The sequence below is a fragment of the Podarcis liolepis genome (assembly GCF_965112155.1).
Source record: "Podarcis liolepis genome assembly, chromosome: 7".
NCBI classification, from domain to species: domain Eukaryota; kingdom Metazoa; phylum Chordata; class Lepidosauria; order Squamata; family Lacertidae; genus Podarcis; species Podarcis liolepis.
Genome location: NC_139561.1, coordinates 30,925,741 through 30,942,284, shown reverse-complemented (window position 1 = coordinate 30,942,284; position 16,544 = coordinate 30,925,741). Strand labels below are relative to the sequence as shown.

The 16,544-nt window shown below is 46.5% G+C and overlaps 1 protein-coding gene across 12 annotated transcripts in view; it reads right to left on the bottom strand.

Annotated features, from left to right (window-relative positions):
• The window catches only part of ZNF362 (zinc finger protein 362), a 32,150-nt gene extending 17,061 nt beyond the window's left edge, over positions 1–15,089 (bottom strand). Inside the window, exons 1-2 of one of the 12 annotated variants that reach the window (XM_083513115.1) lie at positions 14,501–14,754; positions 2,810–3,044 (exon numbers count right to left, since the gene is read on the bottom strand). Coding sequence is in view for 2 of the 12 variants with exons in the window: in XM_083513107.1 (XP_083369233.1) it covers positions 6,180–6,376 (197 nt within the window). In the remaining 10 variants the exon portion in view is untranslated. Of the gene's footprint in view, positions 1–2,809; positions 6,151–6,179; positions 10,407–11,559; positions 13,526–13,924; positions 14,111–14,402 lie in introns of those variants that run through there. The other 11 variants (XM_083513116.1, XM_083513113.1, XM_083513112.1 and 8 more) reach the window with 11 other exon arrangements.
• Positions 15,090–16,544: the final 1,455 nt, after the last annotated feature.

Sequence of the window (16,544 nt, the reverse complement as noted above, 5' to 3'; positions counted from 1 at the left end):
AGCCGGATTTATATACTGCTTGGTCATCAAAACTTCTAAGCTGTTTACATTAAAATTCCAATTTCTAAGCTCAGTTAGGAACAATTGCAAATATAATATTAGACAAGCATGTCAGTTTCAACACATTTAGCTTTGTTTACTAAACACAAGCAAACCAGACCTGCTAAATTCAATCCCTGCCTAAGGCTGGGCATCAGAACATTTCCGCTGCAAAGTTATCTATGGATTCTACTATTCTATCCGAGGCAAAATAAATAAATAATAAATAAAATACTCTCCTTTGCACAGGAAAACGTTCCAATTCCAAATTCTCCGCGGCAAAATGGAAAGAATAATAATAATCCAATGCAAGTTACTGTCATTCGCATAAAAAGCATTTCCGGAAATGTTTTTCCAGTTCAAAACCTTCCAAGAAAGTCTCACCTTCTACACGAAACCCACTATTTTTCAGTAGCCTAATTTAGGAGGTAGATAGCATGTGACCTGGCAGACCGACGGAGCGACATGGGGGAGGGGCGGGGCGAGATCTACAGCATCCTCTGATCTGAAGCAAGCAAGACCTAGCAATCATCTGGTTAAGTCCTGCCTTGAGGACCCTTACAGCCAAGGGGCCTCACAGTCAGGTCAGCAGATATATACACACATAAAGAAAGATGCAATACAAACCCATTTTAGCTCAGGCACTATGACCAGGCCTGGCACTAAAGCCCAGCACCCTTGGGCAGCTACTATGCCTCTCCTGCTCTCATAGGGCTGATTGCTCTCGCCCACTTTGTGCTGCAGGAATTTTTTTATCGGGGCAAAGGAATTCAGCACTGAGTTTGGCAGTTTCCCACTCCAAAAATGAAAAGTGTCCGTACGACAATTTTATTACTGATGATTTACTTAAATAATTTCTGTCCATCTCTTCAGCCCCCAAAAGCTCTGAGAGTGACTTCACAAAAGCAAAGCAATGTGTGTTCCATGCTTAGAGCACCTGCATTGCATGCAAGAGCCCTCAGGTTCAATCCCTGGTATTGGCAACCCCAGATCTACTATACAGTGGTGCCTCGCAAGACGAAATTAATCTGTTCTGCGAGTCTCTTAGTCTAGTGGTTTCTTCGTCTTGCGAAGCAACCCTATTAGCGGCTTAGCGCTATTAGCGGTTTAGCGGCTATTAAAGGCTTAGCGGCTATTAAAGGATTAGCGGATTAGCGGCTAAAAGGCTATTAGCGGCTTAGAAAAAGGGGGGGAAAGCGAAAAAAAATCGGAACACTTGCAAGACGTTTTCGTCTTGCAAAGCAAGCCCATAGGGAAAATCGTCTTGCGAAGCAGCTCAAAAACGGAAAACCCTTTCGTCTAGCGGGTTTTCCGTCTTGCGAGGCATTCGTCTTGCGGGGCACCACTGTATTAATCCAAATTTTTTACTGCCGTGTAGTGGGAGACTGAACGCAGACCTGTTTGAGATCTTGACCTCCCAACTCTAAGGCTTAATACTGATGGACAAACCGGCAATCTATGTCCGAAAGAGTCGATCAGGTGGGGAAGCCACTACTTTTCAATAAACCTTGCATGCTTTTATTTTATATGCAATGTCGATAAAACGTGGTTACAGGCCTCCGAGGACACACGGCAACTTGTGGAATGATACCTTTGTTTAAAAATGGAAATGACCTATAAGTGAAATGTAATTTTCAACGGACATTTGGTGCTTCTGTGCAAGGTGGGTAGTATTGTTGAATTTCAATAAGTGAGAACAGCTGGGAAAATAATCCACAATTTAATTTATTTATTTTTAAAAAGTGGGAGGGCTCAAACTGGGGACGAGATTGCCACTCACCCAGGTTCTAATCTTCCATGCTAACATCTACTAGCCAAAATAACTGCACATAACCTCTAATTTGCGGAAATGTCCTTTAGAGGAAGGGCAGTAGATCAATGGTGGAACATCTGCAAAGGGCCCCCGGTCTCGTCCCCAAGAGCATCTCCAGGTAAGGTATGAGAATGCCCCCTGCCTGACACCTTGGAGAGCTACTTGCCAAGTCAGTGCGGACCATACTGAGCTAGGATGGACCGGTGATCTGACTTCCACATAAGACATCTTCCTATGTTCTACATTCCAATGCAGTTATACCTCTCGAATACCAAGATACTTTGGGAAGAAACTATCCCCTTCCTACTCTGCTTGAGATCTCCTAGAAAGGCACCTCGCTTGGCCAACACGGGAAACAGAATCCCGATGGATTCCCAATCTCGGTTCCCCCTTCAGGTGTCCTGCATCCCAGCTCCCATCAGCCCCTTGTCAGTGTGGCCACCACTGAGGAACAATGGGAGCTGCAGACCCAAAAGATCATGCTGGACAAGTGAGCTCCTGGTCTCAGTTGGCAATGCAACAGCATATCTGCCAGGACTAAGGAAGGTATTTTCGGCCCACAAGGCCAGGGGCCAAATACCAGGCTGGGCAGAGGCAAAAGAAGGCCAGACAACACGTGCAATGCTTACATTTTAGCCATGCAAAAAGCTGCAAGTTTCTTCGTAGCCCATCTCTTTGTCCAGGCAAGCACAGAGGCCGTTAGCAGAGTCCCTGCCAGGCAAAAGCACTTTGGAAGGGCATGAAGCAGGGCACAGGGAGAGTCCTGGGGGGCAGATCAAGAGGTGTGGAGGGCCACATTTGGCCCATGGGCTGGACTGAGAGGAAGGACTGCTTTTGGGGGCCTGTTATACCAGGGAGAGGAGTCGTTTTCAAGGTTCACGCAGCCAGGGCAGGTCAGGGCCCCGCTGCAGCTCTGCAAAAAGGGAAGACATTAGCAGCGCCGTGGTTCGTACTCACAGGCTGGCCTCGGAAGCCCGGTGGCCGCAGCTGCCCGAGGAGACGTGAAGATGGTGCTCCAGGCTGGCGGGCGGCAGACGGTCCCCCGCTGGTGCAGGCAGGTACGAGCACCAGTGCCCAGGGCTGGCCTGGGGGTTTCACAGGCCTTCGCCAGCTCCTACCCAACTGTTGTTAAAACAAGCTAGGGCCCCATGTGGGACTGCTCTGCTTTTGAGGCCCCCTCTGTCTCGCCTTGCTGAAATAAAGAGAAATAAATAAGATGTTTTGTTTTCCCCCCCACGCAGAAATGGCAGGTTCGCCGATGGGAAGGGATGCACTGGCAAACACTGCCCAACCCCTGGAGAGAGAACCAAGCTGAGCTTTTGAGCTGCGGCTGGTCCTGTAAGCCCCACATAGCTCAATGGAACCTCCAAGTCCAGAGGCCTCTCAAGCCCTGGGGAGCAGCAAATCGTGGAGGGAAATTCCAGTCGGGACCACTCAGTACGGGCTATTTGCACCACTTTTCTCTAGTTTTGCAACTGAGTTGTTTTGACTGCAGGAAAAGACTTGATTCAAAATAGTGCTTGTGTGTATAGAACTGATGAAGAAAAAATGAATGGCGAAGGAGCCCACAGTCTTGGGTAGTGCCAATTTGAAAGGCAACGTGGTGTAGTGGTTAGAGGTCTGAGTGATGGACTACGACCTGGGACAGACCAGGGTTCAAATTCCTCCACTCAGCCATGAAGCTCAACTTGGGGTCCTGTCACTGTCTCTCAGCCCAGGTTACCTGACAGGGTTGTGGGGTAAAGGCAAATAATTTTTTTTGTGGGGGAGGGAGAACTGTGTATGCCAGTTCAAGCTGCTTAGAGAAACAGTGAGATATAAACGCAATACAGTGGTACCTTGGGTTACATACGCTTCAGGTTACAGACTCCACTAACCCGGAAATATTACCTCGGGTTAAGAACTTTGCTTCAGGATGAGAACAAAAATTGTGCAGCAACGGCAGCGGAGGCCCCATTAGCTAAAGTGGTGCTTCAGGTTAAGAACAGTTTCAGGTTAAGAACGGACCTCCAGAACGAATTAAGTACGTAACCAGAGGTACCACTGTATATAAATAAAACTTGGAGCTGGCACCTGGAATGGCAGGGCATCAGAAAAAATTATTGCTCAAAAATTTAAAAGACTAAGCACAAGATTGGAGAGCAACTGGAGAGGAAAAGTGGTGTGGGGGTGGCGCTTCTAAAAGGATTAAGTAACAAATTAAGCTCTCCTGTCACCTCTCTTGTAAAAGGGAGCCAATCCCTAGAGATTGAGCCTTGGCCTGAACTACAAATGCTGCCAAACTTAGCTGTGGATGGCAGTCCTGGGCTGTATCCAACCAAATCCTACTTAGAAGGATTTCAATGAACCTAGGGCAGGAATGTCCATTCATTTCAGCGTGTCTACTCTGAGTAGGACTATCACTGGCTCTCCCACGTTCCAGCGTGCTATATCATGTGTATTCATCAGACTGCCAGTCTCAGAGACACCCCCCCCCCCAATACAATGTCAGAATAGGGTAACCAAAAGCATCAAAGGGAGATGGAGCGACTCGCCCATGAAGAAATGCTGTAGCACTTGGGACTTTTTAGGTTACAGAAAAGGCGAGTGAAAGGCAGCACGATATTGTATTTTAGTGTTCTGTTGGAAGCTGCCCAGAGTGGCTGGGTAAACCCAGTCACATGGGCGGGGAATTAATAATAATAATAATAATAATAATAATAATAATAATAATAATAATAATACATTTATAAAATTAAATGTGGCATGGAGAGAGTGGATAGGGATTGGCCTGATCCAGCAGGCTCTTCTTAAGTTTGGATAATGCCAAAGCTGGCGCAACAGAGAATGTGCATCCTCAAAACATGTCAGAAATTTTTCTGCAACAGACAGGTGCTGCAGTTGCACACAAGTCTAGCCAACAGGTGCCCCAAGAGGAAACCTGGAAGCAGGACCCAAGCACAAGAGCGCTCTTCCCTCCTGTATTCCGTGAACCTGCTGGATCAGGCCAATGGCCCATCTAGTCCAGCCTCCTGTTCTTACAGATGGCCCATTGGGAAGCTGGACATGAGTGAAACAGCACTCTGTCCCTCTGTGATTTCTAGAAACTGGTATTCAGAGGCATGCTGCCTCCGACTATGAATGCACAGCTTAGCCTTTCTGGCTAATAGGGTTGTTACTAATGAAAACGAACCCTAAACATTCAAGGAGGGGGGGAAACACACACAGGGCTACAGTCCCAAGCTAGTGAAGCCCAGATTCTGGACTCTGCTTCTGGATCACTTGTACTGCATCAGGCATTCAAATAGCCACTGGCCTGGTAAAAATCAGCTCCATTTGGAGGAAACTTACAAAAACTGTTTTCTACTATCTCCTTTCCTCTCTTCTTAAAATTATATTGAATATACAACTCAAAGAGAGAATGAGCATAACGCAAACACAAGAAAATCTACCATTCGAGATCCGAAGTTGCATGAATCTATTTTCACCAATTCGATGAACAGTTTGTCAAGGTTATGGAAACTGCCGAATCGTAAACCCTGCAAAATAAATTATTTCTAAGGATAGAAAGGTTTTCCCTCTTCCAGCAGAAGCTAAGCTTTACTTTACCAGCGCCAGATCATCCTAGTCCACAAGGAGCCCCCTAGAACCTAATGCAACATCTGGAATGTCCAACCAGCTAGCAGGTCTTTTCCTTCTAGCTACAAATCACTGAGATAGATAGGTCTGGGCACGTGCGTGAGTCATTTTTAAGGTCTCAAACTGCACAGCTGCCTTCGGTTCCAGATGTTGGCACAGATCCAACCTGCCTGTAATAACGTCTCCATCCATCAGCATCTTCCTATTCTTTGAGATCTGCTGGTGTCCCCGCTTTGCATGATTTAAAACCAGGTGGGGTTCAAGCAGAGCTCTCTTGGTGGTGGCACCACAGCTGCGGAACCTGCTTCCCAGGGAGGCCACACACAGCTTCCACCGCATCTGAGGCTGCACCTTTGTAACTCCCTCCCAGTAGAGCTGTGCTGGGAGGCAACTCTCCAAGCTTTATGGAAGCTCCTTCATTGGCTTTCCCCTGAATGATATTCTGTCCCACTGACTGGATGGAGGCTGGAATATGGTGGTGCTATCTGTGTTCTGAGTCTGTTCTTATTTTCCTTCTGTTTTATTCTTAGGATTCCTTCCTGGTTTCAGTTACGCTAATTTTTCTTTTTACTTGTCTTTATTGTGATGAGATGCTTCAGGTGGTCTTCCCCCAGAGAAGGAACATATATTTAAAAATAAATAAATGCAAATAAATAAAGCAAGCATCGCATTCTAAACTGCGCGGGGCTTTAAATTTTAGCGCACACACCTTGAGTTTGGTGGCATATTGGCAGCCAGGTGGAACTCCTTTAGAACTGGTGTGACAAGTCCCTGGCAAGCAGGCCTGCTTAATAACCTATCTGCTGATTTTTGCCCTGGCTGCAGCTTCCGAGCCAAGCAGACAGCATTGCAAAAGTCCAACTTTGCAGTTCCCAGAGAATGGATCAAGTAGTTAAACAATGGCATGTGCTGCCCGAGCTGCGTCACCAATTTAGGCGGCTTCAAAGGCGTGGAGGTAGGTTTCAGAGAAATTAAGGGAGGGGGGAAAAGGCTGTCAATGGTGACTGTAAGCTTCCAGCAGGAGCAGCCTATCTGATCCACCAGAATTAGGCAGAATTACTCTGAAAGGCCCACAAGCCACCTCAGTTTACCCTGCTGAGGAACAGGTGGGCGAGCCTGGCATAAAAATAGCTGCTGAGGCACTAGGTGGCAAAATGTATGTTCGCAGGGAATGCCAAAAGGCAGCCTATGGGTTGTTCCCTAGAGACTTCCTGTGCTCTCTTCTGAACCCTTCCAGTGACTTGGGCTTGATAGGGAAGCCCATCAGTCGGTTGCTAAGCAACCACTCCGTCTGTTAACTCACCCTAGGCCAAAGATGAGGAACCTGAAGCACTCCAGATCCCATCACCTCTAGCCGTTGGTCCTGCCCTCTGGGGCTGATGGCAGCTGGAGGCCTACCACATCTGGAAGAAGCCCTCACAGGCTCCCCACCTCTGTGTCAGGCCGCTGAGGTGGCTGCCTCAGGCAAATCGGCTGGGATGTCAAGTAGTCAGCCCTTTGATTAATTAATTGCTGCCAGAGACAGGATTTCTGGGATTTTTCTGCCAGGTGTCTAAATAAACTCAATCTGCTCTGGGTACAAAGCACTTTGGGTGATGCCATAACTCAGAGTAGGCCCACTGCAATTGGGGAACTTTAGGTCACATCCACACCATTCCTTTAAAGCATAAGGATGCCACTTTGACCAATTCCTGGAGTTCCCTGGGAAGGACTGTTAAACCACAACCACAAAATAACTTGCAACCATAAAAATAAGATGGGTCCTAAAAATATTTGGTTTGCTTGAACAATGACCTATGGTCATTACAGAAGAGATGTGAAAGGCCCTCTCTCTTTTCCTTCCTACTATACGGCACCCCAAATATCCTCATGTCACCCCATCTATTTCTTCATCCTTCCAATTAAATGTCACTTTGCTGCATGATGCGCTGAAGAGGCCAACTTCTTTTCATTCCATGCCTTGAAATGAATCCTGAAAAACAGCTTGCCTCTTCAGCACGTGTCAGGAAAATCGCAATAGGACCCATGCTTTCTAGGAAGGCCTTAGAGCCTACCAGAAACTGCACAGTGGGCCACTTTTAGCCCCAACCCCAACATTTTAAGAAAAACTACCCATTAGCAGGGAAACAACAGGGTTCCCAAACTTATATCTCCCCCCAAAAAATTTAATGCATGGGTAGGCAAGATTTACTGAATGGGAGATGGGTGCTTAACTCAGATGTTGAGAAAGTTGATGCAAGTCTTAAATCTGCTTTTAGTCTTGTTATTTCAACTTTCTGTATATCTTCAATTCTTGCCACCAGTTTTTTTTTTTAGTGATAATTTTATTCTTTCATCTTTTCTGTAAACTGCTTTGAGGTTTTTCTAAAACAAAATTGAGCAGCTGAATATCAGATACTAGAGACTAGCAACATTTAACTATTCTTCCCTGGTCTGTATGATTTATGCCGGAATAACTTGCAGCTAACTAAACGTTTGAGCTGGAAATATGACCCTGCAATTATTATTATTCATTTATTGTTTTGTTTATTAATTTACTGTTTGTTTATTATTTATTAATTGAATTGAGTTGATTATTTATTTATTAAATTGAGTTGCCAAAGGCAACTCAAAGCAACTTCCAACCAAATAAACAAACAAAACCCCACAGATACATTAAAACCAAAACAAACAAACAAATTAAACTAATACATTAAAAATACATTTAAAAACATTCTCCCACACTCTAAAAGGCCAGACTTATAGAAGACCGAAGGCCTGGCTAAAGAGGAAAGGTTTTGCCTGATGCCTAAAGATATGTAACAAGAGCCTCCCCAGGGAGAGTATTCCTCAAATGAGGAGCCACCACCAAAAAGGCCCCTTCTCGTGTTGCCACTACCCGGATCTCCCATGGAAGGGCCACACGAAAGAGGGGGCTCAGATGACGTATGGTTTGGTTCATGTGGAAAGAGGTTGTCCTTAAGCTTCTTAACTGCTCCCAATCCTGCTCCTTAATTCTACAGCTGAGACTTAGCTGCTTTTGAATCTGTACACCAGGGATGGGGAGCCTGAATGCCCTCTGCATGTGCCTCCCTGGACTCCCAACTCCAATCAGTCCCAGTCAGCAATGGCCAGTGAGCTGCAGAAGAGGCAGCCTACAGCAAGCCAACACCTAAACCTCAGCCCCAACCGCAATACAGAGAGGATAATACCAGCCAGCCTTACAGGGCATTCATGTACCTAAAACTCCAGTATGCTGCAAACCCGCTAAGCATCATCATCACATTATTATCTCTATATATTGGGAGAGGGGCTCAAGCTTCAAACTTCATGAAAAGCAACGAAGTGGTTCGTTTTGAAACCAGCCCATAGCTACGCTCCCAAGGAGAGTGCATCAACGCAGACAGCTGTGTGGATCTGCGACATAGAATATTAGATGGGCAACAGGTGAGCCTGGTGGAATTTGGCTGCAGCAAGGCGGGCGAACACACGTGGACCTGGGATCACAACCTTGATCAGCCAGGCAGCACAACTGCAATGCTACACAGAGTTACCCGAGAAACTTCTGTGAACTCAGAGGAGCTCACTTCGGACCACGTTGCTCTAACTTGTAGGAGGACACATTTGAGCACAAGCCCACCGGAAGCTGGAACTGCATCGCTGGAAGGAACCACAAAGGTCATCTAGGCCGAACTCCTGCAATGCAGGAATCACAGCTGAAGAATCCCTGACTGAAGGCCACCCAACTTTGGCTTAAGAACTTCAAATGAAGGTGAGTCCACCACTTTCTGAGGGAGTCTGTTCTGCTGTTGAACACACCAGAAAGTTCTTCCTCATGTTTAGTCAGAATCTCCTTTCTCGTCATTTGAATCGACGGGTTTGGTTCCCACCCTCTGGAGCAGCAGAAAACAATACTGCTCCATTTTTGATGTGACAGCCCTTCAGAGATTTGAAGATGACCATCATATCACCTGTCGGTCTTCTCCAGGCTAAATATGCGTTCTTTAACGTCTAAACAGAAATGCAAACCATCTCCCAAGGTCTTGCCATTTAAACTGCGACCATGAATTAGGAGCACGGGAACCGGCGCATATACGGAGCCAGACAACTGGTTCACTTGGCTTAGTGTCTACACCAATTTCCAGTCGCTCTCCAGGAATTGAGGCAGGTGACAATCACAGCCCAACTTAGGGACGCCATTTGGGGACTGAACCCAGGGGCTTCTGCATAAAAAGCAGATGCTCTACCTTTTGAGTATCTCCTCCATTATTTTCCTTATTCTTCCACCTGCTCTACACCAGCCTCCTCCAATCTGCTGCCCACCATATATTGTCGAACTCTTGCCACCACCAGCCAGCATGGTCAAATGGTCAGGGATGACAGGCACTGTGGCCCCAGATTTTTCAAAGGCTGGCACAAACTGGTCTATACTAATTGGTAGTAAAACTTGAAAGCCTCATTATCATCTCATCTATCTGCCAGAACCAGGAGGGTTCATCTGTTAACTCTGGCACTCCAGCAGACATCAGCGCTCTGAGAAAAAAAAGCCCAGAGCTAAGTTCTTCCCACTATTCCTGCTCCACTAAATATATGATCAAAGGGAGATCATCTGCGGATCCACCTTGCATGAGCAGCAAGGGAACCATGCAAGTGTCACATGCAGCTTTAGAAACTCAAGATATAGTATCTAATCGCCAAAGGCATCTTAAACCTAGGTTATGGTCATCACAACAGAATGTCCAGGCACCATTTTTCTCCACTGATGTTTGCGGTTGTTGTTATAATTATTATTATTAATTTCATTTCTATATCGCTTTATATTTTAATGAACAGCTCTCAAAAACACCTTCAAATCAAACGATGCAGAGTAAAACAAATCCAAGCTTCAAGGAAAACATTGCAGATCCTTCTCTAAGTGACCTTTTGCTTTCCTCAGTCACCAACCTGCCCCCCCCCGAGCTCTACATGGTCGCAAGTGGACTTGCGCCTGAGGCAAAACGCACCTGGCTAATTTCGAACACTGGTTGCTCCCCCCCCCCAACCAAGATCCCCAACGAGGTTCTGGTCAGCCAAGATGTGGGCGAAGGGCCCTAAACCATGACCACTACCCCTCCTCCAGAGGGTGAAATGGCTGCTAGCCACAACAGCTATCTTCATGGCTGGAGGCAGTAATGCTTCTGACTACCAGTTGCTGGAAGCCACAGGAGGGGAGAGTGCGCTTGTGCATGGGACCTGCTTGTGGGTTTCTGCACCCGAGTGGCCACTGTTTGAAGTGGATGTTGGGCTAGATGGGCCACTGGCCTGATCCACTAGAGCTCTCCTCATGTTCTTATGTTTAAATGAAAGGAACAAACGTCTCCGGCTGGCCCACATGCGCTCGGTCAACAACAACCGTCCTGTACAAGAATGATGCCGGAGCTGTTTCCTCAACTGGGAGCGAGAACCTCTTGCTCTCATGCGCAACCCACTCGCCCTTTCCCACAAGCCTGTCTCCCGTGAGTTCGGTTTAATGGCCGTATTCGGCGTGGCAATGCGCTGCCGTTTACTCCATTTGCCCTCATCGACTGGCGGTTTTAGTTCACACCATCAACCGTCCTAAGCATCTCCCACCAGGAAGGGGAACGCGCAAGAAGCATTTCCCTCAAAATAAGTTGCTTTGCCAAGGCCTCTCTGCTGGAGGAGGGGAACCAAGTGCCCTTTCCCACAGAATCTTCCAGCAAGAGGCAAGACAAAAGGCTCCACCGAAGCCTTGGTTGCTGGTCACTCTCTGGAGGGGAGGGGGTGTGTTTGGCCCCATGGACCATTTTTGTGAGGGAAAAGAGGATGGGTGGGGTGTGGAGGTTCTCCATGAGGGAGCCCATCTGGGTCAAGTTGGGAACAAGAGAAATAACAGCAAGCAAACCAAACATTTCTTGGCTTTTCTACCAGTGTTATACCGGTAAATGGTGGAAAAATTAAGCGTTGCACTGAACATCAGGTCCTTCATTCATTTCCCTACAAATATATCCACAACCAGGATTAGGCCCAATTTGTTCACGAACGCATCGTTTGATACATAAGGCCCTCATTCTTCCCGCACCCCAAAACCAGTTTTTCTAAGAATTACAAACCCAGGAGTCTACTTCTGTGCTTCTGCATGAGTCACTGTTTGGGATGCGACTCCTCACTGGAAGCCTGAGGCGGTTACCAATGCAGAGATGCAACAGCCAGCCTCCTTTAGAGTGTTGGTGATTTTGGTTTCCAGTATACACTGGGAATGATCCCCTCACACCAAATTATGAGACTTTGTAGAGTTGCCCACCCCCAGGAAGCAAGGCCTGAGTTGTAAATAATGCAGAGACACAACGAGCAACCTCCTCCCTGGAGATTCTCATTCTTAGCAGCACATTACCGGTTCTCCTGCAGTAGACACTTTGGGAATTGCTGGGGTATTCTTTTGGCTTCTCCCCATAATCACATAACTTTAAGCATCAGGTCTGTATTTGTTCATGAATACGTGGTCTGAAACCACAGCTCCTAAACATGAAGGAGGGCCCAGTTCTCAGAGATGGAGCCCCCTTCCCCAAAATACAACAGCAACATGAACACAGCCAAATGAACACTGAACAGGAAATACCAAGCCAATTTCTCTTGGGGTAAGGAGTCCAGTATTATCGAGAAGAGCTCTGTGTGACCCGAAAGCTTGCAAACTCATACAGCAACGTTAGTCGGCCTTGCTTGAGGAAGAGCCAAAACCACATCATCTCTATCACCGAGTCTTACCTGACCTTCTAAGTTCCTATTCTCTGCCACCGACAAAAGCAACCAATGTCTTAAGATGCCAAATGGATCAACTACATGCACACACCAGGGCTGTCTGAACCCCTCTCTCAGCAATGTCCAGTCCAGGGTGGCCCAAAAACTTGTGTGCCGCCTCTCAAGAATGTCTCCACCTCTTCTAAGGCCTCTCTGCCGGCCCGCTTCAAGAACAGCCACCCAATCCAACCTAACCCAAGCCTGCATTTGGGGGTGGGTGGGTCAAATTGTGGCATTTGGGGTAGAAAGTCTCCAAAAGGCAAACTGCAAAAATTATAACTGAACAAAAGGACGTGGAGTTATGCCTCACAGATCCATGCACAGTGCACCATTCCACTGGAGGAGCAATAAATAAAATTTTAAAAACCAGCACATTTCCCAACCACTGTAGCCACCTCCCCACTACCGTCCAAAAATAAATCCATGCTTGTCTTAGGACACATTGCTTCTTCTTTTTTAAGTCCAATGGCAAATGAGCCCACACAAGATTCGGCCACCAAACATCTTAAAATTTAAGTCTAGACCAAACACCACATATACAGGGAGACAAATGCACATGGAGACATTAAATAGAAATATACGCACATACATATAAAAGCTTATGTTTCTCTGAAACTGTACAGACCTTTCTCTACCGAACTGCAAAAGTGGGGTAGGGGGGTGGGGAGAGAGAGAGACAGGATCTCCAACATTTTTTTTTAAGCTGCAGATTCCACACCAGGAGAAAATACCACATTCCAATTCAAACAGCTAATTTCCAAACTATTCCTCAGCAAACGTGGCATTTGCAAAAGCTGTTTTAAGAAAGCGAGCACAATACCCCATTAAAAGAAAAGGCATGTAGAAAAAAGAAAAGAACCAACAAATTCAGTTACAACCCACCCCCCACTCCATAAATATTCCAAAAGGGAAAAAAAGGAAAGAAAACTGTACAACTCCGAGTCACTTGGGAGAGAGAGGGTGTCCTTTTTTATGCAATATTTTCATAGCCAACTTTCGCATAAGTTAACTTCAGATCTAAAAAAAAATAAACAAACAGCCATTTCTTTTTTCCCCCTCTCCCCTTAAATAAAAGTGCAATCGACACGCAATTCACAGTGCAAGAAGCAAAAACAACAGTGCAACATCCCAGACTCACACACACAAAAGCAAAGCAAGATTGCAACAACGCCAACCCCCCTCCCCAAAAAGCACAAAACCCCAGAACAAAGCAAAACACCCCTTTTCAGGTGCCCCCGGTTCCCCCCTGGGCTGCCTCTCCAACACTCTCAAGACAGTTTTTTTATTATTATTATTAAAATTTGCAGACAAAAGGGGAAACAAAAATGGCAGCCTCGCTTATTTTTAAAACAGAAACGGGGACGCCATATTCTGCAGATCTGCAAAAAAGGGAGAAATCGGAAGCTTCGCCTGGACTCCGAGAGGGGAAGAAGAGAGGAGGAAAAAAAAAATTTCAGGCAGCCGCAAAACTAGAAAGTCGGAGGGGGGAAAAACGGGAGGAAAAAAAAAATTAAGCTCCTTTTTGCCCTCGCCTTTATTTGCATTAAATCATTGTTGGCCGGAGGTCTTTTTGCACCAAAAGGGGTGTTTTGTTTTATTTATTTATTTAACGTATTATTCTTAATAATCTTTCCCTCTTTTGAATAGCCCGGCTTTTATTTATTTAAAAAAAAAAGACACTTCCTATACCAATACACATGCTCCGCTTGCAAATTGCAACCCAAGCCAGAGATCCGTCTGCAAAGGAAGAAAATGGGCACCCCCGTTTCGCTTCCTCTTCCTCGCCTCCTCCTCCTCCTCCTCCATCTCCACCCGCCCAACCTTTAGTTACGTCGGGGGGGGGGGGCGGAATAAGGAGGAGGAGGAGACGACCGGGGAAAGGGGGGGGGACACACACCGGGAAGACAGTGCCCCCCCCGCACGATCTCCGATGCAGACCTGCTGCAAATGCGCGCATCGAATTCGCAAACGCACTCTCTCCCCCCCACCCAATTCTTTCCCCCCCTTTGCAATCTTAGCCTGAAACTGACATGCATTTGCAGAAAGCCACGGAAGGAGAGGGAAAAAAGCATGCGGCGTTGCTACTGAGCTGCAACATTTGCAATCTAGCCCCTTCTCTCCCCCCCACTCCACAAGTTTAACCCCACCACCCTCCAACCTCGCCAATCCTTGCTTGGAGCTGGCCTGGGAGAGCGCGTCCGCCTCTCTGCCCTTTCCTCCATAATAACAGAACACAGTAATCGGAAGAATACACACCTTCGATTGCAGAGGTTTTGGCAAACGTGGGGCGCTTTTAATGCAAATAGACATGAGGCGAGAGTATAGATATCTAGAGATAAAGACGGGTAATAATAGAGCCACTCAAGTCTTATGGGGGGGCAAAAAGGAGTGGGTTTTTTTTAACACTCCCCCCTCAAAAAAAAAAAAAAAAGGACAACACTCCCTACCAGGGCGATCTTGGGAAGTTCAGTCTCTATAGCTTGGGTATTTTTTTTCCTCCCCCCCCCTCCCCGCCGAGTGCTTATAAAGCTCAGTTCAAATCTTCCGGGTCGGCCTGGAGTTCACTTCTGGTTTTTGCAACAACCCAAGCCAGCCAGCCGGAGGGTTGCTTTCTATGAGGTCCGAGCGAGCAGCAGAAGGGTTTTTCCTCTTGCGACCGATTCTTCCTTCCGCCTCCGAAAATAAAGCAAGTTTTCTTTAAAAAAGCATTATTAAAAAAACAACACAGAAAACCTCCCTATTCTTTTTGATCGTGTTATTTTCTTTTCCCTTTTTTCCTGCAATCTTTTTTTTTTCTTTCTTCCTTGGTAGTCGTGTGCTAAAAGATTCACTTCTTGCGAGAGAGTTTCCAAAAGGGGCAGATCCAGGAGAGGCGAGGGAAATGGGGGAGGGAGTTTTGGAAAAGAAAACATTGGGGTGGGGTGCAGAGGGGGTTTGGTGGGTGGCGGAGGGGGGGTGTCTTGTGGGTTTGGCTGGCTGCAGAATGTGCCCAGACATTGCTTGCTAGGCACAGAACAAGAGATGGGCTGGCTTACGAGCCTGTTTCCTCCACCCACTGATTTTTTATTTTATTTAAAAAGCAGATTCCTAATCATCTCTCCCCCCCCCAAACACAACCCCAGCACCAAAGTTGCCTTAGGCAACTTTGAATTTCCAATATAAATTCATAGGCACCTCCCTCGCAGGGGGAAAATAAAATAAAGGGTGTGCTGGTTAATTCAGGAAGGCCCATGGCCCTGGAATCCCTCTTTATCTGGGAGCAAGCACCACCGCAAAATCAAAAGCACGGAACAGTAGAGTTGAAAGGAGCCCCCAGGGGTCATCTAGTCCAACCCGCTGCAAATTGCAGAAATCACACCTTTGAGTTGCTTTTGTTTCTAATAATATGCAAAGGCTACTGCTTGTCTAGCCAGGCTTCTACTCTGGATTTGGGGTAGATGGGAGGTAAATCCTGAACTCAGGACCAGGTCATGTGATGGGTGTCATCTGCAGCTCCACAGGGCTCTGCTGTCTCCTAAAGAGCACTTTGCTCTGTAAGTGTGCCTACCCCGGATTAATGTTGTTTCGTCTAGATTAATATACAGTACCTCCTTTGATTCACAAGATCTCAGGGTGCTTCACAGGATTAAAAATACAAAGTAAAAAAACCAGTAAATAGTTAAAGCAAAAGCAGAAACAGTAACCCCTGTCCCACAAACACATTTTTAAATAATGTAGAATATTTAATTGGCCTTACAAAAACACACACAACAGAAGCACAAAATATAAATTAACACCTAAGAACAATTTAAAACAACCCCAGCCTTCCCAAATAATTCAGTTTTTTCTGCCAGATGTTCTTGCTGTCAGCTGAGACTTAAGAATAAAATTGCCAGGCTGTTAATTTTGGAAATAATACGTCCCCTCTTGCCCCCCCCATGCTATGCCCCTGTTGGGAAGACCGTTCCATAGAGAGGGAGCCACCACTAACAAGGCCCTTTTGTTAAAACTCCAGCTGCCATCAGCCTCAGCCAGCATGGCCAATGGACAAGGATGATAGGAGATTTAGTCCAAGACTTGGGGGACACCAAATTGGGATTATACACAACCTCCATCAGCTGTATTTCACCTCTTCCTGCTTTGTATGGGTCATTTCAAAATGGCAACAAGCGTCACTGGCTTCTATGAGTGGGATCCTCTCACCTCTCTGGGTCCAGAAGTGGAATTGGGTGGGGTGGGGGACACCCAATGAGGACTGGCCCATTTAATTATTAGGTGTAGTGGTTAGCGTGTTGGACTAGGACCTGGGAGACGAGGTTCA